At 38.9% G+C, this 27,765-nt stretch overlaps 1 protein-coding gene across 2 annotated transcripts in view; it reads left to right on the forward strand.

Annotated features, from left to right (window-relative positions):
* LOC140936388 (threonine--tRNA ligase 1, cytoplasmic-like) overlaps window positions 1-26,926 on the forward strand; it is a 27,768-nt gene extending 842 nt beyond the window's left edge. For both annotated transcript variants that reach the window (XM_073385850.1, XM_073385851.1), the window contains 21 exons: window positions 4,524-4,605; window positions 6,013-6,112; window positions 6,304-6,337; window positions 6,556-6,637; window positions 7,412-7,541; window positions 8,265-8,382; window positions 9,282-9,346; window positions 9,820-9,898; window positions 10,068-10,151; window positions 12,193-12,255; window positions 12,477-12,575; window positions 13,274-13,369; window positions 16,319-16,389; window positions 17,331-17,493; window positions 18,382-18,519; window positions 19,738-19,815; window positions 21,221-21,321; window positions 23,918-24,022; window positions 24,704-24,776; window positions 25,162-25,276; window positions 26,379-26,926. In XM_073385850.1, coding sequence (XP_073241951.1) covers window positions 4,524-4,605; window positions 6,013-6,112; window positions 6,304-6,337; window positions 6,556-6,637; window positions 7,412-7,541; window positions 8,265-8,382; window positions 9,282-9,346; window positions 9,820-9,898; window positions 10,068-10,151; window positions 12,193-12,255; window positions 12,477-12,575; window positions 13,274-13,369; window positions 16,319-16,389; window positions 17,331-17,493; window positions 18,382-18,519; window positions 19,738-19,815; window positions 21,221-21,321; window positions 23,918-24,022; window positions 24,704-24,776; window positions 25,162-25,276; window positions 26,379-26,527 — 2,025 coding nt within the window. In that variant the 3' untranslated portion in view covers window positions 26,528-26,926. The remainder of the gene's footprint in view (window positions 1-4,523; window positions 4,606-6,012; window positions 6,113-6,303; window positions 6,338-6,555; window positions 6,638-7,411; window positions 7,542-8,264; window positions 8,383-9,281; window positions 9,347-9,819; window positions 9,899-10,067; window positions 10,152-12,192; window positions 12,256-12,476; window positions 12,576-13,273; window positions 13,370-16,318; window positions 16,390-17,330; window positions 17,494-18,381; window positions 18,520-19,737; window positions 19,816-21,220; window positions 21,322-23,917; window positions 24,023-24,703; window positions 24,777-25,161; window positions 25,277-26,378) is intronic.
* Window positions 26,927-27,765: the final 839 nt, after the last annotated feature.

A 27,765-nucleotide genomic window follows, 5' to 3' on the forward strand; every position in this document is an offset into this window, starting at 1 on the left:
TGAGTTTAATATTCCTAGTTTTTGGTAAAAATGGCCTTTTCACCTTTTCCACTGTGCTCCCTGTTCTGTTAGGCATGTCTCACGAAAAGCCTCATCACTAATTTTTCCAGGCCAAGGGTAAAAGTAAGAGTAGTGCTTGCTTAATTCCTCGTCACGTGCGACGAGCTGGAAGTAAAGAATATTGAACTTGAACTTAATCTTATCACCGTTGAACATCATTGAACCTCTGAAAAATCGGAAAGATCGCCAAACAGCCACATGATTTATTATATATGCAACAATCTCAAACTAATAATACAAATAATGATTATGAATGGCGTAAAATCTACAAATCTATAATTTGCATCAGGTCAAGGTCCTGATGGAATGTTTTCACCTTTTTACAGCAGACAAGTGATGTACACTGTAGTTCCAGAATAGTATTCGCACAATGCCGGGAGGGGAGGGCTCTAACAGGGAGGGTACAATTTGTGAAGAGGCTTATATAATTTTTGGGGGTAAATTTTGAAATTGCACAAAATGTAGAGGGGGACGGGGTGCGAAAGTATTTTAATGTACAAGACTGGCATTCTATTGACTATTTTCCAATTGCCCATAATACACTCTGTTTGCCCCCCAAATTTTGCATAACTTATTGTCTTAAAATGCCCTTGGGAAAATGCAATACTCCCAGGAGCATTTAAAAACAATGGTTTATGCAGAATTTGGGGGGCAAACAGAGTGTATTATGGGCAATTGGAAAATAGAGAATGTAGAGGCAGGGTCTGTAAGGGGTTGTCTTCATCTCGAATCACGGGTTAAATTTCCGAACATTCACGAATCACCTGGAGTCGTTTCACAAATCATGTGATTAGGTGATGAACTGGTCAAGTCCATCAATGATTTTTAGTGGTTGCTGGACTACTTCAGTGAAACATCTTTTAAGTGGACCCCAATTAAGTGGACACCCTCTATTAAGCAGACACCGGGCCGGGAAATTAAAAATTTTTAATTAAAGACTTGGACAATAAAATAAATTTTATTTAGCTATGTTTCTGTTGTTAAAATTAACCTCCATTGAGCAGACACCGGACTGAATTGACTATAGTAGCATTGTATTACGTCCTTAAAATATGTACTGTAGTCAATTAATAAAGATAAATCAATACATTTAGCTGTCAAAAGTTCATTTTACAGTCTTGCACAAAGTAATGCACAGCTTCCTTAGTGTCCTCAGCTTCCTTATCAACATGAAACTTTATCACAGTACAGAGTAACCATTAAATGTTGATCGTTAACAGACATTGTACAAGTTTTACAAACATCTATTAAGCGGACACCCTCTATAAAGTGGACACTTGGGAAGGTCCCAAAGGTGTCGGCTTAAGAGAGGGTTCACTGTATAGGCAAGAGTTATTCTTAAATGACACTGTGATGGGAAGGAAACAAAAAGTATGGTGGTCAAACTGACGTTTCTTTGCTTTTTGTTTGATGAAGTTACAAAGTTGACTGGCAATGAATTTTATTGCTATAAAATCGAAGCTCAACAATTTTTCACTCTTACATCGTCAACCTCAAACCCCTGTTACATCTGTTTTACGGTAGAAATCTCGATTCATGAACTAGTACAATGTTAACTGATCGCACATCACAGTGAATGTATAATTCACGAACAATGACTGTATTTCATGAGTTTTCCTGATTCACGCTGTGGTTACCGGTCAATTCATGGATCATGAGAAACCCCTTCCAGACCCTGTAGAAGTTGTCAAACTATATTATGATTGAAGTAAATCCATGTTTCCTGCAAGATTAGTAAAAAAAATTTGCACCAGTAGTTCTTTTTTGGCAACAAAAAAGTTTTACCTGTATACAGTACTGTTCAAAAGTGAGTTGACAGTCGGTTGTTCTTGATTCTCGATTCCTGTGCAAATTGACAATCGAGGACAAGCTATTGAGAATTGAGTCAAGGATCGAGTTTCAAGAGACAGAAAACAAAAGATTCACCCACGACTGATTTCTCGATAATTTTTTAAAGACATACAGCTGTAATACAACACTGCATGGTTTATTCATGCACAAACTGTCTGTATGTTCGAAACAAGACCAATTCAAGTTTTAAAGTGAATATTTCTTCAAGGACATCTGTATCAAGCTTCATTTCCTCAAGTACAGTTTTAAATGCTTGCTCCGAATGCAAACAAACAGTGCATACTCATGTACAAGCAAGAAGATAAACAATGGCATGTTTTTTTTTACGTCAGACTAGTCTGGGCTTATCTGGCTGCTTGGCATGATAAAGATCAGCTGTAACATGTACGTCTGTCTGTAACATGACTAATCTTTGGCTCTGAAATTGCGTTTGTGATCCTTGAAAACTGTCGACAAACAATGGTTTTAATTCTACTAGGAAGTATAGTATCTCTCATAAAATTGGGCTTGTTTTTTCCATGATGAAACATGATATGCGTAGACTTCTTTGCTGCCTAGCCAAGACTGCAACCACTGCTGTGATGAAAAATTGTGCCATGTTGATTTCAAAAGTGAGACTCTGTATTGTTTTAAAAACTCTTGGAGGTTTCTGAAGTTTTCTAAAGCTTTGTATGTATAGTCAAATCGAAACTTTTATGTATGCAATTATGTCTCAAAAAAAGCGTAGGCTGCCTGAGATGCTATCGCGTAATGGGAAAATAGCAATTCCAGTGAAATTACAAATGAAGTTTCCAGTGAAAAAAACACCCTGACTGTAGTCACCAATAGGAGACGATGGACATTCAGAAAAAGGCAATAGAAAAATGAAATTGGCAAGTAGTATTCGAAAGACAAGCTGAAGAACAAAAGCAACGAGAAGCAACCTTGAGACTTTGTTTACCGTATTTATTTGATTAACCGCCCTGGGCGCTTATTAAATTTTTGCACGTTGAGAGTGGGCGCTAATTTGAGGTGGGTGCTTATTCGGGGCTGGGCGCTTATTAAATTTTCAACATTTTCAGCAAGAGTAGTATGTTTATTTTGCAACAAAACAATAAATGGTAATAAAAAAACGCGAAGAGGTAACAAAGCAAGGTTCCTGTTAAATACCTTGAAGAAAACTCCATCTTGGGGAAGTCTCTTATTAGTACTTATTCAATTTTGGGGGGTGGGGTGGGGTTGGTCGCTTATTTGAGTTTGAGTGGGAGTGTGAGGGAGGTGGGCTGGGCGCTTATTCGAGGCTGGGCGCTTATTAACTTTTTCTGCCTTTAGGATGGGCGCTTATTTGAGGTGGGCGCCAATTCGAGGTTGGGCGCTTATTCGAATAAATACGGTACACAAGCTTCCTTTTATTTTGGATTTTACAGATAAAACATTATGGATTGCTTTTAAGTTCAACTACATGTAGTGAACTGACAACTACTGCTATTTAAATGATGCAAAATTCCATTTCAACTTTTTAAGGTTTTGACGCAAAGTATCACCCAAGCTGTGCGAATGAATGCAAATTTCTTGAAGAGTTGTCAACTGCAACTGTTTCTTGAATTTGCATAGTTCAGGAATTTCTCGCAATAATCAAATGCTATTAAGAGTTTTAATTGTTATTTTATAGAGTAGAAAGATTTTTCTGAAGTGAGAGAAGTGAGAGAAGTGAGAGAAGATCACTCAAAACTTGAACAAAGGTTGTAGATCCTTGCTACAATCGAGTATCAAGAGTAGAGAGCAAATTACTTGAAACTTAACAAAGGCCGTTCCGGGTTTGGTGAGTCACGCAGGAATCGAGAATCGAGACGCAGCAATAGAGAATTGATTCTCGACTCGATTCTCAATTCTCGATTCTCATAAGGAGCGAGAATTAAGTGTCAACTTACTTTTGAATTCTACTGTAAGTAGAATTATTGAGCCCACTCTGGTGAATTGTGCAAAACCCCCTGGGGTTACTAAAAATGGCCTGTGGAAAACAAAGGAGATGACATTTCCAAGACCCTAAATTTAAGAATTATCTTGGTATCATGCCCCTAGACCCTCCAAGATATGGGGCACCTTTGGCACTCTTACTTTTCTTCCTGTGCATACACCTTCAAAATCTCACACTATGCCCCTGGCATCAAGTATCTTATCGCTTATAAAATCAATGCCCAGTGGAGGGAAGAAGAGAAAAACAAATTATCTGAAAACTTGGTCTAGCAGGGGTTTGGGGGGGGGGGGGGGGGTGCATTTTAAATATTAGTATTGCCAATGAGGGTTTTAAAATTATTTTGGGGGGCTAAAGTTTTGATGCACCACACTGAAAACCCTTAATTTACTGAAGTTGCACATTACATATTGTAAGTGTGATGTGAAACACATGTGATGTGATGTTGTACCCTAGCCTGTTGATGTGAAATACAAACACCACTTACAAACACAAATGAGTTTTTGGGATGAGAAGATTTCTATGCCCTCTCCAGCTATAACTGAAAAAACTTTGTGTCATTTAAAATGTAATTAACACTTCATCTATCACTGAACTTCATTTGATTGATATACTTTTGCAGATATTCTAATTTGCCTAAAATTATGTTGTATTTTAGTTGAATCCACCACCAGCCTTCATAGAAGAAAGAATAGTTTTATTTGACAAACTAAAGGCACAGTATGATGCACAAATTGAAGGTACTTGTAGCATGTCATATTATTTCTCTTTTAGTCTGGTATTTAAGAGATTTTTGGTTTTTATTTTTTTATGCACGATGAATAAATTGATAGACCCTACACAGGGTGCAAAGAAAGTCATTTTTACAGCTTGCCATTAGGGCAAGCTGAAGCTAGCATTTACTTGCCCAAACGTCCTTTCAACTAGCCTCCAAAATTTTTTGATGAGCAGAATTGATTTCACAGTTCTTCTGTAAGTTGAATTCCTCAAAAGAAGCCACTTGCCCATCGGGCAAGTTAAGAACAGAATTCACTAACCCGATAGCAAAATCCACCAGCCCCGGGCTATTGGACACTACTTTCTTTGCACGCTACTACATTGGATATTATCCCAGGGATAGCCTTAGCTAATAGCTGGTTACTGGCTAATTTCACCAGCTGAAAAAGACCTTACCACTGCCGCAAATTTCTCTCAAAAACAAAGACATGAGGTGCAGTTGACTGAAAAGTTGGCTTGACCCATAAAAAAACCTGCTTAATGATCTTTTCCTCAGCTACATCCCTGTTATCCCTAGAAACTCTGTAAATCTACTGAACACTGCTTTATCTGGCATCCATAACTATCCTCAATAGCTCAAAATGTAAAATGAAATACAACTCGGTGTAAAAAAATGCTTACTATAAACTTTTTACCTAATTCTGACTTCTTGCTAAGACCAGGCACAAAAGGTACTAATTTAATAGAACATGTGACAAACTACAAGATCTTAAGAGTTTTTATAGCGTGAGAAAACAGGCAACATTTGGTGATGCCACCAATGGTTTCCCCCTGAAATGACGTCTGAGAAACGAGCATAGAAATTCCTTACTGATAACGTTTCACTACCCAGATTTGTTACGCTGCTTGTGAAACTTGCTTCAACCAAGTATGGAATTTCTGTGCTTGTTTCTCAGATGTCATTTCGGGGTTAAACTGTTGGTGGGGTCGTCAAATGCCATCTGTTTTCTCAAGCAAGAGTTTTTAAGGACAGTGACCTCAAGTGGAATTGCCATGTCAAATGCAAATGTTGTTCATTTTTTATAAACTATTATCATGATGTTGATGAGGGTGATAATGATGACAAGGATGAAAGTGCTGATGGTGGTGTTGGTAGTGATTTTAATATTGAAAAATTTTCAATATTTTCATGAAATAATATTAATTTTTAATACAGTATTAGTATTATATTTGTATTTTATTTATTTGCCACACAGATAATATTACAAGAACAAAAAAGACTCAAAAATAGCAGAAAAAATTGCGAGGAGGCCTAAAGAAAACTTTTTAGCTTCTGTTAATTAGGCCTCCTCAATTTCAATTTTTCATTTTTTTTGTTATTTAACAACAAATAATTTCATTTAATTTTAAAATGTTTTTTTTCTTTACAGCCAAAGAGAAAACACCCATCAAGATTACTCTACGTGATGGTAAAGTCGTAGATGGTCTGGCTTGGAAGACTACACCTTATGAAATTGCTGCCTCAATAAGGTATGGATGTGAATTTTTTCAACTATGATCATTTCTCACTGGAAGCCATGAAGAATGGAAAAATAATTATTTATAATAATTATATCACAACATCAACTGAAAGTGATTTTTACAGTGACATTTTTACGGTAAATATCAGTAAGTTAATATCTGAAAATCTGCTAAACTTTCCCTTATGTCTCTTTTGTTAGCCAAGGTCTTGCTGATAACACCGTTGTTTGTAAGGTTAGTGGTGAGTTTGTTTGTTAGTTTTGTGTTATAAAACAATTTCATTGCAATACTAACAAGACCTTAGGACTTATATATGTCACATTTACTAGTTAGGCTACTGTCTTTCCAAAAATATCTAGGAAGCTGAATAATCTGATAAGTAAATTGCTATAATGTATGGTACTGGCTGACTTTGTTTAAATACATTACACTACTTTTCTGTCATTTTTTAGGTCAATGGTGAAGTATTTGACTTGGACAGAGTACTTGAAGGAGATTGTTCCTTAGAATTCCTGAATTTTGATGATGACGAAGGTAACTTATTTTTGTTTTTGAATGATGCCAATCTTTATATGGCCTAAAATTAATCATCTCTGCTGCACCTAGTTTGATTGGATGTCCATCATTCCACAGAATGGAATGTTACATGTTTGACTCCCAGCTGAACCACTGCACACTCAGTATCAGCATCGTCAATTGTCAGCACCTTTGTCTGCTGTTGTATGTCATAATTTTGTAAGCAGAGGTTTCAGTAGAAGTTGAAGTAGCCAGCAGGTTTGAATACAGTAACCGACTGTATCAACCAGTAGGTCCCTACAGTGTTCCAGATAAGAGACGGGTCTCGGGTCAATAACCCAACAAAGATGGCTTCCTGACCCAATAGATGAACATATAAGTGTTAAGTTAAATATAACAAAAAAATTAACACATGGTCTTGGTGACCCCTCAGATGGTCTACATGACCCCCCACTTGAAAGAATTAACTGGAACGCTGCCCCTTCTTCTACATCAAAACCCGAAAATTTGATTTCCAGTTTTGTAGGTACTAAAATTATTGTGTACAAAAGGTAAAGGAAGATTTCTCCTCATAAGCAGCGATTATTTTCAGTAATTATATGATACTGATCATCATTGGGGGTGGAGCGGGGGGAGGGGAGGAGTCTTAAGTCTGGATGTACTGAGTACAGTTAGGGTTGGCATTTTTTTTTCGAATATTGTACACATTATATTGTATAGCTTTAATAAGTTTTATTAATTTGATTTTTATGAGAGTCCCAAATTTATAGCACATGTCATTCTTTGTTTCAGCTAAAGCTGTATTTTGGCATTCAAGTGCACATATTATGGGTGAAGCTATGGAGAGGCATTACGGAGGTCACCTGTGTTATGGACCTCCAATAGAAGAGGGTTATTACTATGACATGTTCTGCGAGGGAAGGTTTGTGTCCATTATTGTATGTATTATTTTTCTGTATTAAGGTACTGCAAGGCAAGATCTCTTCAGTCTTTTCCTGTCTCACAGACCAATGGTGCCTCAGTTCAGGGTTCTCAATAGAAGGCGGCACCCGGCGATTGATCGCCGCTTACTTTGGGATTTATAGCCGCTTACTTTGTGTTTAGGTTGCTTTTCTTTGCTTTGTTTTGACACCTCTGGCTTTGCTGAAGAGCCTCCTACTTTATCAGTGATCACCTCCTACTTAAAAATCTATTGAGAACCCTGTCAGTTACATGTACATATATAAAAGACAGGAGCTGGAATATACCATTATTTTGATTCAGTCGTACATGTACCAGCTGATCAATTCACGCATGAACTTATTTGATAAAAGGAATTGTGTGAAGTTATGTAGTTTGGTTGTCAGGCTTCACCGGGTATTCTGCTTTCAGTTGATATCTTTCATTCAATTTCAACTCATTGTTGGCTGAAGTAAAACTTTCAAAAACATCTTAATTGAAAAGAGCAGGGTTATTGAGTGTTAAAGGTAAAGAAATATATATTGCACACATGTATATTATCCCAGGTGTGTTAGCTTTAGTCCAGGTTTTTTATTTATTGTTAAAGAGAAACATACTTTTTGCATTTGGATCATTGTTTAAATTATCAGTTTCTGGAGAATGATGTTGTTAAAACTGCTACTTTTTCTCCTGCTGCATGGAACAGACAGGTGTCTTCTAACGACTACCCATCTCTGGACAGTCTGACAAAATCTATTGTAAAGGAAAAACAGCCATTTGTCAGACTTGTGATGACAAAGGAAGAACTTTTAGAGATGTTTAAGGTAATCAGAAAGCCTATGAGGACCACATTTGCTTCCAATTTAGCCATTTTTACCTCCCTTGCACTTTCATGCAGTGTAATATTATTGAGGACGTGCAGTAGATTAATTTGTTTTCTCTACTTGAATGTTCAAGTCCTCAAGTAGCAGCTCCATGAATTATGTAGCTCCATTAACCCTTTAAGTCCCAAAAGTGACCAACATCTACAGCTGTATGTTCTCCTAACAATAGGCATACATCATCAAGAGAAAAGGTTATGAGAAGTAATAAGATGATCACCATAGGGAAACTGCTTTAAGATGGAATCCATCAGGAAATTGAGTCATTTTAATTCTCTGTGGACAAAAACCTTGTACCAGAATAATTTAAAGAATATTGCATTCTTTTATACATTTTCATGGTCTAAAAATGTAATAAGTCTTCTGTAACAACACCAAAGAAAATTTGTCAATGGAGTCTTAGAAAATGAATGTCAAATTTCACAAGAATTGTGAAAACACAGGTAAAATTCTGAAAATTTCATGTGTAAGATGCAATTTTGTGAGATTGGATATTCATTTTCTTGGGCTCCTGTACGAAATTTTCTTTGGTGTTATTACAGATGACTAATCACATCTTTAGCCCTTGAAAAATGTATAAAAGAATGCAATAATGCTTTAAAATATTCTGGTACAAGGTTTTTTCCTGGTGGATTCCATATTAATCTTTTATCAAATTCTCTGAAAACTCGTCAAGGAAATGTATTGAGATCAGTTTGGAACATTTGTATGTGGAATTTGGCGCTTAATTAAGGGATAATCAGCTCTGAGATCAAAGAGGAATCACCCTTTTTACTCATCAATATTTGCTTGTTATTATTATAAGGTTAAATAATTTCTTGCTGGTGTTGTTGTTATTTCAGTACAATGAATTTAAGTGCAGGATTATACGGGAAAAAATAAATACTCCATCCACAACTGTGTACAGGTGGGTTTATTTCATAGGGTTTAGAACTTGCAGACGTCTTAACCTGATCTCGGATATGTTAATCCCTATCAGGCTCTTTCATCTATGTACATTGTTATTAATTTCCATCCTATTTGTACAAAATTCTCTTGAAGTAGAACACCTCAAAATAGTACTTTGTTAACCTGAGAAAAAAGTGTAACAGTGTTAGAGGATGGAGAAGACCAATATCGATAAGAAAAGACAAAAATTAATCAAAACTCAAAAAACTTTGGTTAAGTTGTTTTTTTAAATGCAGACTGTGTTTAATCTTAAATTTTTTTCCTTAACAAATGTTCTGATATACCATGTTTTTAGAAAGGGTTCATAAATCTGGCTGTAACTTTTCAGCACTTGAAGCCGACATCTTGCAACCACAGTTATAATAAATTATAACTCTAGACCACTATCTTGAATTGGAGAAATCTAATTACAGTAAAATCTTGTTCTTAAAGGTGTGGTCCCCTGATTGATTTGTGCCGAGGACCTCATGTGCGGCACACTGGCAAAATAAAGGCTATGCGAGTTACAAAGGTATGTTTAGATAGTAAGTAGGGTAATATAATTTTCATTTTCCCATAGGAATTCTTACACAAGAGAGAAAAAAGGTAAATCTTGATACTAGAGTATTGTTTGATCCTACTGTACTACATGTAAATCTCTTTGAATGTCAAAAATGGGTTTTCTTTTTTTGTATTATCAGAATTCTGCCACATACTGGGAAGGGAACTGTGAGGCAGAGTCTCTTCAGCGGTTGTATGGAATCTCGTTTCCAAATGAAAAGCAGGTAAATTACTTGTTAATATACTGTATCTTTCCAAATTCTTGTATTGACAGATCAGAGAAAATAATAGGTCTCTTAACCACATAGAATTAAGGCTATGATTACTGTGATTGCAACTACAGTGTACAAGCAGTTTATCTGTTAGTGTATAGCTTTATCAACATCATTAGAGACCTTTAGATTTTAAGACGAGGACAGCTACAAGTAAGTGATTTTCTCAATACTACAGCTGCTTGCAGTGCTCAGAGGTGAACCAGCGTCATTTTGGCAGGAAAACATGATAGTGGTCGTCATTCTACTGTGACTTTTTAACGAGAATGTCGTGGTGGTAGAAACAAGTTATCAAATGTTTGAAGTTTTATGACCGTAAAATTTGGAAAATAAACCCCTCCGTGTATAAGCCCTCCAAACCGGTAACTCAAAAAACCCTCCGTTAAATTGCCCCTCCAAACATAAGCCCCCTGGGGGCTCGTAGCTGGAAAATTGCCCTCAAATACAAATTAAAACAAAGCAAAAACGATAAATTTACTGCGAACTGTAAGGCTTGTCCAATCGATTTTGAAACGCAAATTTCCCTCCATAGATAAGCCCCTCTGAATATAACCCCCTTGAAAAGGACTTTTGAAAAATATAAGCCCCAGGGCTTATTTTCGGAATTTTACGGTATTTTGCGATCAGGAAAGGGCTGTACCTCCTTCAATTACGATAACAGTGCTAAATTTTCAGGTGAAAAAAAGTACAATGATGCTTTCCAGGGTGTCTATAGTTTGACAATACGCAAAAAAACTTTACATCAAATCTTGTCCTCGAATCTAAAGGTCTCTGTTCTGTCTACTCGAGATGAATTAATTAGCAATGAATGAGATATGAAGAATTAAGCAGATCGAGGAGGGTGTTATGGGTAACATCGTCCGAGATCTGCTTAATTCTTCATATCCTACAAAAGCTGAATTCATTATTTGCTTTATTATTCATTCACAATAACTCCTAGTTTAAAAACGTAGGTAAAACATGCTTACCTGCATCGATTTTAACTTCATCTTTGGTAATGTACGTTTACGTTTGTCCAGCTCCGCAAATATTCTCCAAATAGCGGATGTCGCCCTCCAAGTTGTCTTCTTGCTGTTTTTGCCATGTTTTTAGCTATTATTTGGCCTAGTTCTAGCTGTAGGTCTTACTCTTGAAATGAGTGAAATGTCCGCCATTTTTTTTTCACAACCAAAACAACTCAACCTCGTCCCCAGGTCTTCTTGGTAACATTTTTGATGTCATTTCCTCATTAAACACAAAATTCTTCCAAATTTTGGTCATCAGTAACTGGTTATGGTGAATTATGCGTGTGCTTTTAGCTGATCAGAATTCGGGAAATATTTTGAATGAATAATAATATAGTTTAACTAGCTAGTAAGGTGGTTGGTCCCTCTATCTCATGCTCCCAGGAAAAGTGTCTTGGCAGGTAAATAAAATAATATTAAATTATTATAGTGCTCCAGAGCTCCCAGATTAAAATAGATCCAATTTGCCAATCTTCATCATCAATTCTAATCTTTTCCAATATAATTAAAAAAATTCCTTGCAAAAAGAAAATAAAGTATAATAATTAACAATAATACATAGGTAAATAAAGAAATAAATATCAAATAACAAATACCCTGCGAGCTGAGGCTACATTTTTGTTGTGTGAGCTGTCGAGCGAAAAGTAGCCACCGCCGACAACCATTCAAATCTGTCCAGACTAATAAATTTAAAAAAACGGGTTTTTCTCTTTTCTCTTGACCGGTTTAGAGCATTGTGTGAGTCTTGCGTTAGTTTTGCGTAGCAGATCACAGTTGTCGCAATTTTTTATTCCCGCAAAACTTGCACCATTTGACGACAGACCTGACGATTAACTGTGCTTGCGAATCACTTGACGAATTTTGTGCATGCACAATGGAAAATTGAACTGTTGTTGGCAGAGGCTACTTTTTGCACAACAGCTCACACAGCCAAAATGTAGCCTCTGCTTGCAGGGTAAAAATAACAAATGACTCTTTGTCCCAACTAGATGAAAGAATGGAAGAAATTTCAAGAAGAGGCTTCCAAAAGAGATCACAGAAAACTAGGAAGGGTATGTACATTTTTGAATTTGCAGACTTTTTAGATTTATATTTTTTATTTTCTTTAACAGTTCTATGCACATGTACTTTCTTCAAATTAATATGACCAGTTATGTTATTATAACACACCTGTGACAGTGTGTGCCATTACTTTTCCTGACCAACTGTAGGACTTATTCAACCTATAAATCATTGGTAAAGTTTGATCTTATGCACAGTTTTCTTTCAACAGGATCATGAACTGTTCTTCTTCCATGAGTTGAGTCCTGGAAGCTGTTTCTTTTTGCCCAAAGGGGCTCACATTTACAATACTCTGATTAACTTTATCAAGGTCTGTTATTATGCACCTGCCCATATGCTTTGTTTTTTTTATGTTTGTAACAGATGTCTGTATATTTTAGGTTTTATAGAGTCATATAAAATAATTCTAACCAGTTTAAGTGACCCTTTTAGTGGAGGGATGAGATCATTATACGTTTCTGGGAATGTGCCCACCTACCCCTCCCTTAAGCCAACATTTTGCTCTAAGTGAGAAGTAAACATGTAAATGTTAATGTTGGCTTAGGGGAGGGGTCGGTGGGCAGTTTCCCAGAAACGTGTAATGATCCAGGGATTTTCCCTTGGTAATATGATTTGGACATGTTAGTGGAGTTTTGTGTTATCTCATGTTATTTTATAATATCAGAGTTTTCGCTAAAATTATTGTTTTTACTGGAAATGAGCATGAACACAAAAGATGCAAAAATCTAGAGGGGACGTAACCTCTTTCTTGGAAACGTTTTGTTATTAAACAGAAACGCTGAAAGACCTTTTGCAACACAAGTCCCTGATTTTTCTTTTTTTTGACCAGTGGTCTGCAAATACGGTGCAACCTCCCAGAATGCCAACATTTCATTGTAGCTTGTGAGAGTTTCCAACTTCAGTGGCCTTTTTTGTTGTGGTATAAACTAGATACAAGCCATGTAGTTGGTTACTTAGGAGAGATGGTTGTAAATTAATGCTGCTGTGTTTCTGTTAATTTTGTTCCAGGAGGAGTACCGCAAGCGTGGATTCCAGGAAGTTGTGTCACCCAACATTTACAGCACCAAGCTATGGGAGACCTCTGGACACTGGCAGCATTACTCAGTAAGACATTAATAATAATAATAATAATAATAATAATAATAATAATAATAATAATAATAATAATAATAATAATAATAATAATAAAAGAGTTTAAAGGGGCCATGCTACGAGGATCACTTGACAAGTAATGTCTTCACTTCCTGTTGCGAATGTGTATCTTGGACTACCCTGTATGAACTTGTACTAAAAACTCACATGGGTATCATTTTGCGTTAAATTTTTTTTTGTGTAAGGCTGGTTTCCACTTTTTATGATCACATTCCATGATTTATGATAACATTCCTCGTTCTATAAGCCATAAACCACAACAAGCGCGCTCCAAATGTAACATTCCTCGTTCTATAAGCCATAAACTACAACAAGCACGCACCAACAGTAATATTCCTCGTTCTATAAGCCATAAACCACAACAAGCACGCTCTAAATATAACATTCCTCGTTCTATAAGCCGTAAACCACAAGAAGCGCGCTTCAAATGTAGCATTGCTCGTCCTATAAGCTGAAACCTCAAGAATCGCGCTCCAAGTGTAACATTCCTCGTTCTATAAGCCTAAACCACAACAAGCAAATGATGATGATGTTGATACCTTTATTTAAGTGTCAAAACTGTAATAGCGGTGTATAACCACTAAGTGGGGACATTCCTCGTTCTATAAGCCATAAACCACAAGAATCGCGCTCCAAATGTAACATTCCTCGTTTTATAAGCCATAAACCACAAGAAGCGCGCTCCAAATGTAACATTCCTCGTTCTATAAGCCATAAACTACAACAAGCACGCACCAACAGTAATATTCCTCGTTCTATAAGCCATAAACCACAACAAGCACGCTCTAAATATAACATTCCTCGTTCTATAAGCCGTAAACCACAAGAAGCGCGCTTCAAATGTAGCATTGCTCGTCCTATAAGCTGAAACCTCAAGAATCGCGCTCCAAGTGTAACATTCCTCGTTCTATAAGCCTAAACCACAACAAGCAAATGATGATGATGTTGATACCTTTATTTAAGTGTCAAAACTGTAATAGCGGTGTATAACCACTAAGTGGGGACATTCCTCGTTCTATAAGCCATAAACCACAAGAATCGCGCTCCAAATGTAACATTCCTCGTTTTATAAGCCATAAACCACAAGAAGCGCGCTCCAAATGTAACATTCCTCGTTCTATAAGCCATAAACCACAAGAAGCGCGCTTCAAATGTAACATTCCTCCTTCTATAAGCCATAAACCACAAGAATCGCGCTGCAAGTGTAACATTCCTCGTTCTATAAGCTATAAACCACAAAAAGCGCGCTTCAAATATAATACTTCTCGTTCAATAAGCCATAAAGCGGGGTCAAGCAAGGGCCTGGACACTACCGAGAAAACATGTGCTGAGGTTCCCTTTCAACAAAACAATGGCAGACGGAAGTGACGAAATTTATTTTAGTATTTTTTAAGATTTACAGAACGTATTAGGGTTTCATGTAACGTACGACATTGAGAGTTTTTTTGCGGATCAAGAGGAGATAGTTGACAACTCTTCGAATCGTATCAGATGTACCGTAAGTCCTCTATTAAGCCCCCTTCCCTTTGGCTTATTTATTTCAAACACGTTTCGCGGGGGTGGGGGGGGGGGGGGGGGGGTAATAGAGACGGGGCGCGTATTAGAGAGGGAGGGCTTATTTGATTTAGTGAAGATGGTGGTATCAGCTCTCCATAAAGAACTAGAATGCAAAGTGGAAAAGCTCAATAGAGGAAGTTGAAGTTCATGCAGCCGAGGGTCAAAAACAAATCCGACCTTCCAACATGTGAATAAACTATCAGACCAAATGAAGTTTTATATTCGTGATTGATTTAATAGTCTATCATTTATCAGTGAAGAACAAAAAGGGTAGGAGAGAGGGGGGCTTTTAAAAGACAGGGGTCAAAGTTAACGTAAAGCAAAGTTTTATTCGTGAAAAATTGGACGCATAAAAATCCCCAAAGACGCAAAATAATTCACGGCATGCGTCCTGTAGGACGCAAAGATCGATCAGTCGATCTGAACGTGTGTTTTAGTAGTAATATCATAGGTGACGAATTACTCCTTAATTTTGACGCGAAATTTCAGCGTTAATTTGTAATTTCACATGTGAAATTACAAAATTGCCATGGCAACCCGTCCGTATGTCTCAGTGTCAAGAAGGCGACGAAGTTTTAAAATGCCGTGAATGAAGATGTCAGGGCACAAAAAGATGCTTTAGAAAACCTGAACACACAAGAGAACATCAAGAAGGATTCTAATAGGTATTTTGCCAAAAAAGTCTAAAAAAACTCTGAACTTTATAAGCCAAATTTAATTTGAGAGAGTGGAGTTCTCGATCGATACGATCCAGGATAAACATGTCAAAAATCCAAGATTGCTAACGTAATTCGTCACCCATGATATTAATAGGTAATCAAATGGTATACTCGTGAAATTAGGGAATAATTTCACTTGCGTTTTGTCCAAATCCTAATAATTTCCCTCGCCTGAAGGCTCGGGAAATTATTAGGATTTGGACAAAACGCGCGTGAAATTATTCCCTAATTTCACTCGTCACATTTGATTACACATACATATATTCTGTCCGTGTAATAATTATTACTGTGGCAGTTATTATGACTGTTGTTTAGCTTTTGTTGTGCTTTAAAAAAGAAGGACTATATTTTAATGTCAGTATACTGTAATACAGAGTTTTGGAGTCTGTCTTCAGTTTATCTGTCTGGTTACGTAAAGGTCAAGCATTTTCAATTTTGGACTCGTTGTTTTTTGAACTGGGACTCAATGGTTCTGGATGGGGACGCGTGATTTTTCACAAGATAAGTCCCAGGACTCACCACAACTATTTGTAACAAAATCACTCTGTATTATTTGTTTGTAGACTTAGAATTTATTATTATCATTATGCAATTACATGTACTGATTCTTTGATTAATTTGCTAGGAAAACATGTTCTCATTTGAGGTGGAGAAGGAAAAATATGCCTTAAAACCCATGAACTGTCCAGGGCATTGGTATGTTTTTGTAACATTTCAACAATTTGCAATGTAATGTAGCGACGTTCCGGTTAAAGCTCCAGATACTTTAAACCCTATATCAAATTAAAGCTCTTTTAACTTACTATCGTAACAAACCAACAATGTTTTAAAAAACTTGCAATGTCAAAAAAACAACAACATAAAAAAACAGCATTCGCTCGCTTATCCCGCCCGCTACGCAGGCTGTGATCATCCAAGATTTTTAGCTCTGCTCTATTTCCAACTGTTATTTAACTCTTCTTACTACATGGCTGAATCCACGAGCGGGCAAGATGACGCGAATCCTGTATTCAGATTGGCCACCCGAGCGGGCAAGGAGGGAACCTCTTGCCCGCGCGGGATTTCCCGCGTTGGTCCCGCAAAAAAATTATGTAATAAATGTACACATGTAATAAATGCTTTTTTTGACTAATCTTGTTCGTTCAAGATGGCTGCATTTTGGCCTCTTTGTGTTTTGTGTGTTTTCATCGGCCTCAACTTCGTTTTGGTCTACAATGTATAAAAACGTAGCCTGCATGGCATACGTCCAAAGGGGAGGTGAAAGGAGGGGAAAAGGGCGAGGGTATTGGGGAGAGAAGGAAAGGGACTCTCTCCCTTTTCCCCTTAGCTCTTTTCTCCACCCTCCCCTCCCTTCCCCTCCCCTTTTTTTGCGCTTAAGAACTGATTGGTGTACGGTCATTGACCTCACGTTTGGTCAATAATGCATATATCACAATCATTTTCTTAGCGCTTTTACTCCAGAAGGACTAGAACAAATTAAATTATTGAAAATTAAAAATCGCTTTGAGTTTTAGCAACAACACATTAACAAACTCTTTTACATGAAGCTTGAGTTTCTTTTTTAGATAGATTAAGACCTAGAAGGACGTTGCTTTTGTTTGTTAACTCTGGTTTTGTCGTTGTTGTTGTTGTTTCAGCGTTATGTTTGATCACCGTCCTCGTTCATGGCGTGAACTTCCCCTGAGGATGGCAGACTTTGGGGTTCTTCATCGTAATGAGTTGTCTGGAACGCTGACTGGACTGACCCGTGTCAGGAGATTCCAGCAAGATGATGCACATATCTTCTGCAGACCAGACCAGGTCTGTTAAGAATATTCTTCCTTTGCCAGGTTCCTTTTGCCGTTGGGGAGCTTTTAAAACAGCTAATATTAATTAGGGAGCTTAAGCAAAGACGTTTTTGAGCAACGCACGTCAACCGCAAGTGAGGTATTTCTCATTTTAAAATACCTCGACGCTACAAAATTTGTATTACTAAGTTTCTTTACTGTTATGGAGACGACTTGTTGGAAAATTTGGGCAAAACCCCAGCCCATGAATGGAAAAAGTCTACTTCCGGTTGATGTACGTCGCTCAAACCCTTTTTGCTTAAGCTCACTAAAACATGTACGATGACGGCAGCAAAAACGTCGCCGTCGCCGTCATCACTGCTTCAGCTCGCTATTGTTATCTAGAATCCGGTTGGTTTAGTGGTTGAAGCTTGACTTTGAATCTGTAGGTTCAGGCACAGGCTTTGTCATCTCGCTGTGTCTCAGCTCCTCATTCTTTCTTTTTTTCCACTCAGGCTTCTAGTAGTGCTATCCACGGGGTAAATCACTATTAATTACAACTGTGTCACCTACTGGATAGATGGCTTTTAAATGCTTTAGTTGTGCACTGTAACCTGAAATTCATATAAACTACAAGACAAGCGTAAAGCAAGGGGCACACGTGTTGTGTGGAGCTTGCGCTTAAAGGATTGCTTTGCACTCGCCCTGGAAGGGTTCGCCCTTTTGTAGACCCGACGGCTATGCCATGCCGATTAGCCCTAATAAGGGCGAAACAGCTGTCCATGGCTGCCACTGCCAGGTAGATATGGCTGTGCGCATGCGTGAGATACTGGCCAGGCTGTGGATGGGTCTATGCGTGCTCCTTGCTTTAAGTTTGTCATATAAACTACAGCTTGTCTGACAGTCCTTGTGTACTCTGCAGATTGGCGATGAAATTAAAGGCTGTCTGGATTTCCTGAGGTTTGTGTATAACAAGTTTGGTTTCACCTTCAAACTCTACCTATCCACCAGACCTGACAAGTATATGGGAAAACTAGAACTGTGGAATGATGCAGAGAAGGTGAGACTACCAAGGGCCTGATAAGATGCCGATATAGCGTAAGCATGATTAGAGAGCTTTACCAAGGGCTTGATAAGGTGTCGATACAGCGTAAGCATTATTAGAGACCTTTAGCTTCGTTTACTTGGGCAAACTGGTCGGTTCACGGTTAGAGTTAATGGTAAGCAAAATACAGGACTGGTGTAAATTTCGTCCCGAAATCGCTTTTACCAGTCGTACAAGGTAGTTCTATTTGCTAAGAAAAAGGCCCCGAAATCCTGTGGCATCAAAGATGGCGTTGAAGAAATGGAACGCGAGTTCCTGTTTGGAACATTCCGTCCGGAAAAATAGGCTAAAAACCGGAGTAGAATGGCGACGGCTATCGCGTTTTCCCACAAAAATAACGCTGGTTCACGTGCTTGTATTACTTAGTATTGAGAAAATCTCGTCTTCGTAGTCGTACTCGTCTTAGAATCTAAAGGCGGTAATTTCTAAAAAGGATGCATTAAATATAGGAGGCAAAGGGTTCTTATCGTTTACACAAACCACACGTGTGGAAATTTTGTACATAAACATAAGACTATAAAATTTGAGGTAGTGAAAGGCCGACCCGATACAAAGTGTATCTAAGTCAGCTAAACCGACTGAAATGAGCTAGTGGAAAACTTACATGGCCTCAAATTACAGCCCATGTTTTCTGAACCTTCCCAAACGGAATGAGGCAACCATTCGATTATCTAACCGGAATATCCGGTTTTCTCATGTAGATGGTAAGTACCCAAGGACACTCGCAAGTTTTCTCTGCGTATGTTTATTCCTTGTAATTTGGAAGGCGTTTGCGGTATCCGATAAAATGACGCCAATAGTACAGGCTGTAGCTCAGTTGTTTTGGTAGGGCTGGAGAAAATGACAGAAAATTTCACACCTTTTGCGAAGAAGAAATAGCCGAGCGTCTGCCTAAAACCATAGAAAGAACATTAAAAATACAACCGAACGAATGACAACTGCTCTTTGAAGAATAATCTTCTATACGGCCTCGGCGCTTAACACTCTCCGAAATCTGCATAATTCTTCATATCATACGAAAGCTAAATCCAATAATTGCAGCTGCTTGTTAGTTCATCCATTAGCACTGTATTGAATCATTAAGGTCTTTTTGTGTGATGCAGGTTGCAGTTACTTAGTCCTTGAAAAGTGTTTTTGTGTGTTGATAACAGTTTGATTCTTTGTTTTCTCCAGGAGCTTGAAAACTCATTAAATGAGTTTGGAATGCCATGGACTTTGAACCCTGGTGATGGAGCATTTTATGGGCCTAAGGTAATAATTTCTGTGCCCTCCAAAGTCAGAAACTACATGGCTTCGCAACATTTATGCATTATGGAATGCCTGACGGTGAATGGAATTCAGCTCCTACACGAGAGCCGTCTGTTCGTGGCTCAGGGTTTTTTTGACCCCTGTAGGAGTCCATACTCCATACCCGGGTCCAACACATCTTGACGGCATTTGTTTGTTTGTTTTTTCTCACATAGATAGAGCGATTTTCGTATTAGCCTGCGAAAACATCCGTTTCTCGTCGCTCTTCGCCGCTGGGGACGTTTCGCGCGGAGGAACGTCTGAGACTCAGCGGCAAAAATTCCATACTGGTGACGCAAATCAATGTTTACATAATAAACCCGGTAGTCATAGAGTTCCAAATTTAAATTTGTCCGGTTTTACGTGTCTTCTGGTCGATTTTGGTAAAGTGTTGTGTTCATCTGCCGACGAGCTCCAGCAAAACTCAAATACTTCTTCTAGAGAAGACTTTATTCCACAAATATTGACTGTTTTGTTAGAGATTCTTCGCGTTTACATTTGACCTCTGTGGCCTTTTGTGGCCTTCTTGTCTGTCATTCGTAAACAGTAGCTAAAACAATCTAACTACTCCGTCGTTCAATCAACGCTTCTGACCGGATTCTGGACAGATCTTTCGTCATCAGTATGGAATTTCTGTCGCTGAGTCGCAGACCTTCATCCGCGCGAAACGTCCCCAGCGGCGAAGGGCGAGGAGAAACAGATGTTTTCGCAGGCTATTTTCGTATGACCTTGACATGAAAATGCGCAAACTAAACAGGGACAACAAACGAACGGAAATAGAGCGATTTGATTGGTTTATCAAACGGAAACAAACGGGCGTGGCTTTTGGTTGAAAAACTTCATGCCTTAGAACTTTCTAGAATTCAAGCGATACTTCGCTTTGACGTCATAATGCAACACGATTGGCCAATCGGACAATGCCTTCTCCATATTAGGGTTTTCTTTGGCTGGAAAACGAAGAGGCCATGTTTTAATCTTTTCATCCGTTGGCTGATAAACAAATAACGATAACTTACCGAAAACATTTTTCAAGGTCGAAGCGAGCCGAGCAGTGATCTGGGGAGGGAGAAAGGGCGGCTCCTCGCCCCTGACTACATAGATTTTTTTTCTCCCACGCCGATTTTTTTTGTCCTTTTTCCCGCAATGGGGAGCCTAGTCCCAGGCTAGGTTGTGAGTCCCGTCGGATGTAAGCCCCCCCCGGTTTTAAAACCTACTAATACCCCTTACGAAGATGTATATGCAACGGCAGTTTATAGCATTCTAAATTAAAGTTACGCCAAGCAAGCAGGCCCAATTATCTACCATAGCTTAATTTGATATGGTCATTTAATGTTTTCATGTTTGTTTTTGTTTGCCTTTGTGCTGACAGATTGATATTCAGATACAGGATGCACTGCGCAGATATCACCAGTGTGCCACAATTCAACTTGACTTCCAGCTTCCTGAAAGGTTCAAGCTATCTTACGTCAGGTCAGAGCCCTTCTTGTTCTGTTTCATTTTTATAGGAAAAAGTTCTCTAACTTGTATGTCTTACTCTCGTCAGTTTGGTCACTCTTAAGGTGGCTCGACTGGATTTTTTGGGGTTGATAACTCCCCAGTTTGAGCATTAACTACGTCGGCATGAGTAAAGATATGGAAAAAAGGTTACCACAGCTGTATTATATAAAGATGAAAATTTCTTATGATCTGGGTTTTATTGCAATCGGAGTCGCCATGGCAACGTAATGACGCCATTACGTTTTTCATTTATCTTTGTGTTTCTCTGTACCAGGAGTTTTTTGAAGAAATCGCGTAAGGGAGTATATACCTGCCATAATTGCCTCCATTATGGCAAAGTTTGAACAATTTCTATGGGAGCGTTTTCAAAATATTTTGAAATGCAGTTTAAGAATCATAAAAACAGGGAAATAGCATGCTAGCCACACAATTCGCTGATATTTTAAGAAAATGATAAGCTTTGGGAACGCGGCTTCATCTCATAGTGGTTTGATTCCATTAAAACTGCATACAAAAAAAGAGGGGAATTGCTCTGAGCGATCGCGAGTAACAAGAATTTTATTAACTTGCATTTAGCTGCTTTTGATACAGTTTTTGGACGTAGTTTGGTCCATGCCTAAAAATTTCGCATTTTTCCAAAAACCGCTCGATAAATTTTTTTATAAATTCGACAATCCCGAGATCAATCGTCAAGAAATATTCCCTGCAAGTTTCGAGAACATTGAAAACAGGGAAGGCTTTAAAATAGGGCCTCAAATATAGCCAATTTTTCCTCCAGATTTTGTGTTTACAAGTGAGCGTCCTCATTATTCACTGGCATTGTTTTCAAGTTTCATATACACGTGCACAACTAGCAAAAGATATAAATTTGCATCAAAAAGAACTCTCGATTCCTTTCCGAAGAAATATCCCGAATATGCAAATAATTGGCTTGTCGTCACAGATAGCAGTGAGAGCCGAAACGGTGAACGTCACGACTCATCGTGTAGAATGCAATACTTTATTATCTTACTCGGGTTATAACATCACAGAAAGTCTCACAAAGAGTTGCTCTGATGTTATAATGTATCACTAAACTCTTTACCCGGTAATTAGCATATCCCGGAGATTTAACCGAGGGTCCTTTTTGATGCAAATTCTATCTTTTTGCTAAATGTGCACGTGTATATGAAACTTGAAAACAATGCCAGTGAATAATAAGGACGTTCACTTGTAAACACAAAATCTGGAGGAAAAATTGGCTATATTTGAGGCCCTATTTTAAAGCCTTCCCTGTTTTCAATGTTCTTGAAACTTGCAGGGAATATTTCTTGACGATTGATCTCGGGATTGTCGAATTTATAAAAAAATTTATCGAGCGGTTTTTGGAAAAATGCGAAATTTTTAGGCATGGACCAAATTACGTCCAAAAACTGTATCAAAAGCAGCTAAATGCAAGTTAATAAAATTCTTGTTACTCGCGATCGCTCAGAGCAATTCCCCTCTTTTTTTGTATGCAGTTTTTAATGGAATCAAACCACTATGAGATGAAGCCGCGTTCCCAAAGCTTATCATTTTCTTAGAATATCAGCGAATTGTGTGGCTAGCATGCTATTTCACTGTTTTTATGATTCTTAAAACTGCATTTCAAAATATTTTGAAAACGCTCTCATAGGATTTCTTCAAACTTTGCCATAATGGAGGCAATTATGGCAGGTACATACTCCCTTACGCGATTTCTTCAAAAAACTCCTGGTACAGAGAAACGCAAAGATAAATGAAAAACGTAATGGCGTCATTACGTTGCCATGGCGACTCCGATTGCAATAAAACCCAGATCATAAGAAATTTTCATCTTTATATAATACAGCTGTGGTAACCTTTTTTCCATATCTTTACTCATGCCGACGTAGTTAATGCTCAAACTGGGGAGTTATCAACCCCAAAAAATCCAGTCGAGCCACCTTAATAGTAACCACCATCTAATTTCTCCTTATTGTATTATGGCTGACAAGTTACCGTTTTGAATTTGGCGCCAATCCCGCAATTTATTCCTTATCACCTTTCGCCCCATGCATGGGATCTGGAATCTGCGCCGTGGATTCCAGATTTCAGGTACTGGATTAAAGTCTCAATCATTAGTGGGATTCCGGTCCCCTTGAGCTGTATTCCAGATTCCAAAGCCCAGGATTCCGGATTCCACTGGCAGAATTTTCCTGGATTTCGGAATCCGGACTCCCTTACACTGGACGACACCTTGTTACTGTTTTTGTTTTCACTATGAAATATTCATCAGTTGTTCCATCAATCGATCAACTCAATCAAAGTCTTCATCTTACTTCGATTTGTTAGACCTCAGAAACGCCAATATCTCCCAAGAAAATAAGGTCATTAAAATTATAAAATTCATTAAAATACATAGATAAATACTAGATGTATTGTATTTTTGTATTTGGTGGCTTTGAAGAATGGAAGTAGATATTTTAGTGAGTTCTGAAGGAAAAAGCACACTCTTCCCAGGTATAGTTGACTGTTTTTATTCTGATATAGCGTGATGACTTTGTCATTTTTTTAAATTTATTTATTTTAGTGGCGAAGGAGATGAAAAGAAAAGGCCGGTCATCATCCACCGCGCTATTCTGGGCTCAGTGGAAAGAATGATCGCCATCTTGACTGAAAATTTTGGTGGAAAATGGTAATGTAATTTCTACAACACCCGTTTATACTTGTAGCAGTGCGCAGTTGAAACATTTAAGAGGACTGATCAGTAAGTGGGAGGTTAGATCGAGGAAAAGCTTGGCTTTTAGATAGGGATGGAAGCCTCTTCCTCACTAGTCTCCCCCGCAGCTGTTTTTGTCTCGTCACGCAACGGTCCCCCCTCCCCCTCCCCCCAACAACAAGGAGCGTTTCGTGACGCGGGGACAAAAATAACTACCTGGTAGACCCCTTCACTTTTTAGTCGTGCAAAACGGCAAAGAAATGTACAAACCTGTTGTTTTTTTGACGTTCTCGTTGCGGTCACGTTTAAAGCAGCGACGTTTCTGAGCCACGCACGTCGACCCGAAATGGACTTTTTGCACTCTTGAGCCATGATTTTCAACAAATGTTTTGGCAAATCGTCTCTGTAAGGGTTAAGACACTAAGCGATACAGATTTGGTAGCGTCAAGGCGTTTAAAAAGAGAAAAAGGCTCACTTCCGGTTGACCGGTTGACGTGCGTCGCTGAGAAACGTCGCCGATCAAACTCTCCAATTTTCCCCTTTGTCCCTAGGAGTAGGCCCAGAAGTCTTCGCGAAAGTCAACTCGTTTCACTTTCCCTCTCGTTTCTAAAGTGAAGAATGCTACTAAATATTATTTTGACTTTTATCTCTTCGCAGGCCATTCTGGTTGTCACCAACTCAAGCCATTGTGATCCCCGTGTCTCCAAAATACGAAGAGTACGCGAACAAGGTAACTTTGTTATAACAATGTTCAGCGTAATAAAAGAAGCTCTTCCAAATATACCTTGCGTTTGCAGCCTAAGTCTGCTCCTTCTTTGGTGTCCTCACGATCCTTATTTATTTTCCCCTGTCCTCGAACTTTAGTCGTTGAGTTCTTTTAGCTGCCCTCCTGGATGTCTTGGCAAACTAAACTTAAGAGTGCAAAAAGTACTCAGACAGTTAGCCTGCCAGGAAGATTTCCATTTTGAGCGACGAGCGAAGCGAACCGTGACAGAACGCGCTAGGCAGCGTCTCCTTTCTCGCGCATGACTTCTCACGATGCTCCCCAAATGGACAGCTTACTCGCAGGCTCGCGAACGGTCACAGTCTAACTCAGTTATCTTTCGTTGTTGCAGGTCAAGCAGACCGTTTGGGATGCTGGGTTTTTAACTGATATTGATCTTGATCACGGTACAACACTCAACAAGAAAATCAGGAACGCCCAGCTTGCACAGTACAACTTTATTTTTGGTAAGAGATCTTTTGTCTTATTTGTTTAATTAAAATACGATTTGACTGCGTGTTAGCTTTCGAATGTCATATAAACTAACGATCACGCAAGAGCACAAAAATCGCGATGACTCGACTCGCTGGAGCGGTGGGGGGGGGGGGGGGGGAGGGGGTGAGGAACTAGCCAAAAATCGATTAGGTTAAAATTCAGATTGAAGCGATGGTAGAAATAAACTCTCAGGTTTGTGTGAGTTCATTTTTTGGAGCTACATATTCGTTTCTAGTGCTTTGGTGATTAAGTTAGGCTACAAGCGTGTTATTGCTCAAGGCCCTCACTTGGTTTTTGTCCACTTCCCTACTACATGCGACCATTCCTCGCATAAGACTGTTCACGCGAGTCTATATGTTAACTATCGTGACTGTTCCTGTTTAGAGAGCTTCAGGATAGCCTGTAGAGTAGCTTGCGAAAACAGCAGTTTCTCCTCGCTCCTCGCCGCTGGGCACGTTTCACGCGGAGGAGCGAAACGTCTTCAGCGGCTAGAAGCGAGGAGAAACGGCTGTTTTCGCAGGCTACCTGTAGAGAGGTGTTATTCATTTATTTGCTTGTTTGCTGGTTGGGTTTTTAAGGCAACAGAGGCAAGCGCTTGAGTCCGACACGAGCGTGGCACGTGTTACGGTGGGGCGCCCCTCCAGTCGTGTAGGACTCGCCCTTCGGACTCGCCTCGCTCCTGAAACACAAAACAAAATGACGCTCTTTTAAGGGTTAAAAGCTCGACTTCATGTGGTCCGTATGATTGTTATGATCATTGCAGTCCTTCCAGAGATACGTGCAATTGATTAGCCGTTAGTAAAATTTTTAGCCCGTTCCAGGCGTTTAGATAGTTTAGAAAGTGGCTTGAAATGGAAGCACCCTTTCGCTGTTTTTCCTGTTCAGTTTTCTTTGCGCCGCCCTCACTATTTGAACACCTGGAACAGGCTATGAAGTTGTCAGCTTTTAAGAACTTTCATTGGCTTCGCAAGGAACAACATTGTTGCTACCATCGTTTGATTTTCTGAAAGTTTATATCGGGGAACAGAGGAGTTTAATTATCGGCCGGTAATATGTCTTTCATTCTTTTTTCAGTGGTTGGCGAAAAAGAAGAAAATTCCAATACTGTAAATGTTCGCACTCGCGACAACAAAGTCCACGGAGAAATTAGCATCGAGAATTTGCTGGAAAAATTCGCCTATCTATCCAAGGAAAGAATCAGGAACAGTGAGGATGAATTTTAACTTGAAATTATAACATTTTTCACGAAATCAAGTAGTAAAAAACGAAAACTAGACTGTTCTGCTGGAAACGAAAGAGGAAAAAAAGGCAGAGGTATTAATTTAACAGACTCATATTCATCGCCTTACAAACGAGAAAGTTACTGGGGCCGAAATGTGTCTCGCAGTGGTCTCTGGGATCGTTACTGCCTGGGGAAGCGCTGGTCAGCTATTGGCCAATTATCTTCCTCCATCCCAGAGAGCCCCAGAAGTCTTAGCGAAAGTTACCTATACTCAGTTTTCGTGGTGAATTATCCAGTCACAATAAAAGAGAATTATTGTACCTCTAACCCCTTAGGTTACGGATGGATTTTATTCCGCGACCATTCAAATAAAACCTCTTTATAGAAGTACTTTGGTAAGGTACGATTTGCTATCTTTTTTTTTCTCTCAATGTCTTTGTAAAGTACCGTGAGGGTAGTCTGAAATGTCAGCCGTGTCTTCTCCCCACCCCTCTGCCCCTCGTGCGGAGGGGTGTTGAGGCGAAGAGACCGTTGACATTCCAGACTAGAGTAGCCTCCCACGCAGGCTTTTTTAGGGGAGCTCGTTTTTCATCCCTGGGAGGAATGAAAAACGAGCTCCCCTAAAAAAGCCTGCATGGGAGGCTAAAACTAGAGACGTAGTGTGAGCTATTATTCCCTTGAGTACCCCCCTGTTTTATATACCCCCCCCCCCCCACCCATGATTTTCGCTTGTCTGTGTTTTAGGAGATATCTATAATTATACAGTCTGTAGTTAGCTTGTAGCTTAGTAGCTGTATTTCTGCAGCATGCTTGTATTTTACTTTGAAATGAACTCTTTTCTTTCCTGAGCCAATCTTACAGATATATAATGTCGCTCTTACTTTTGAGTCTGTGGTAAAAGCCAGTGGTGTCTTCTATCGGTATTTTGTTCGATTATGCTACTGATTTATAAAATAAAATTGTTGCGCGTCTGCAGCTTAAACAATCTTCTCAGAAAAATTCTGTTGCCTCAGGTCTCCAGGTGTCAAGATTTCGCATCTTTGAGAATAGCTAGTTTATTGAGTTTGTGATGTAACGCTGAATATTATACGTATCGTCAGCTCATTTGCTAGACTAGCAACTCGGGGTAACCCTCAAAACCCGGAAATGAAACCAGAGTTGGCACGTGAGGGCTAGTTCGTGGTCATTCACCAAGGTCAAACTGGAGGGCGTGATCGTGATTTGCTGCGCGTTCTCAAC

The sequence above is a fragment of the Porites lutea genome, chromosome 5 (assembly GCF_958299795.1).
Source record: "Porites lutea chromosome 5, jaPorLute2.1, whole genome shotgun sequence".
NCBI classification, from domain to species: domain Eukaryota; kingdom Metazoa; phylum Cnidaria; class Anthozoa; order Scleractinia; family Poritidae; genus Porites; species Porites lutea.